This window comes from Rhea americana, unplaced genomic scaffold, assembly GCF_003343005.1.
Source record: "Rhea americana isolate MKP2758 unplaced genomic scaffold, rheAme1 scaffold_1075, whole genome shotgun sequence".
Taxonomy (NCBI): domain Eukaryota; kingdom Metazoa; phylum Chordata; class Aves; order Rheiformes; family Rheidae; genus Rhea; species Rhea americana.
In genome coordinates, this window is record NW_028185123.1 from 10372 (window position 1) to 11261 (window position 890).

At 52.0% G+C, this 890-nt stretch overlaps 1 protein-coding gene across 1 annotated transcript; it reads left to right on the forward strand.

Annotated features, from left to right (window-relative positions):
* Nucleotides 1–258: 258 nt before the first annotated feature.
* On the forward strand, nt 259–840 carry LOC146601217 (olfactory receptor 14A16-like; the record flags this gene model as incomplete). Its single annotated transcript, XM_085310412.1, has 1 exon — nt 259–840. A coding segment is annotated over exon 1 (582 nt), but the record flags the coding sequence as incomplete, so codon positions are not given.
* Nucleotides 841–890: the final 50 nt, after the last annotated feature.

Sequence of the window (890 nt, forward strand, 5' to 3'; positions counted from 1 at the left end):
CACAAAGCAGTCTGACACCTCCATTTGCACCTCTGAACAGAGCAGAGATGACTCCTGTGCAGCCTATGGACAGAGGCCCTGGCACTGCATGCTCAGCATGAACCAGAGGTCAGGAAAGGGCACTGAACGAATGCAGAGGGGAGAGAAAGTATGGGGAGGGTRCTCTGAGGAGTGGTGTGGGTTTTGCTCAGAGAAGCCTGTTCTAACTTATCAATGTCTTTTCCTACTTGGACAGTGCCCTAAACCAAGCCAGAGCAAATGTCCAACAGCAGCTCCCTCAATGGCTTCCTCCTCCTGGCGTTTGCAGCGACACAAGATTTGCAGCTCTTGYACTTCTCCCTCTTCCTGGGCATCTACCTGGCTGCTCTTGTGGGCAACAGCCTTGTCATCACAGCTGTGGCTTGCGACCACCGTCTCCACACCCCCATGTATTTCTTCCTCCTCAACCTCTCTATTCTGGACCTTGGCTCCATCTCTACCACTGTCCCCAAATCTATGGCCAATTCCCTGTGGAACACTAGGGCCATTTCCTACTCAGGATGTGCTGCCCAGCTCTTCCTGTTTTTCTTTTCAGTTGGTGTGGAGTATTCTCTCCTCACTGTCATGGYCTATGACCGCTATGTTGCCATCTGCAGACCCCTGCACTACTGGACCATCATGGACAGCAGAGCTTGCGTCAAAATGGCAGCAGCTGCCTGGGCCAGTGGGTTCCTGAATGCTGTCATGCACRCTGCCAACACATTCTCAATATCCCTGTGCCAAGGCAATGCTGTGGACCAGTTCTTCTGTGAAATCCCCCAGATCCTCAAGCTCTCCTGCTCAGAATCCTACCTCAGGGAAGTTGGGCTTATTGTGGTTACTGCCTGCTTAATCTTTGGCTGCTTTGTTTT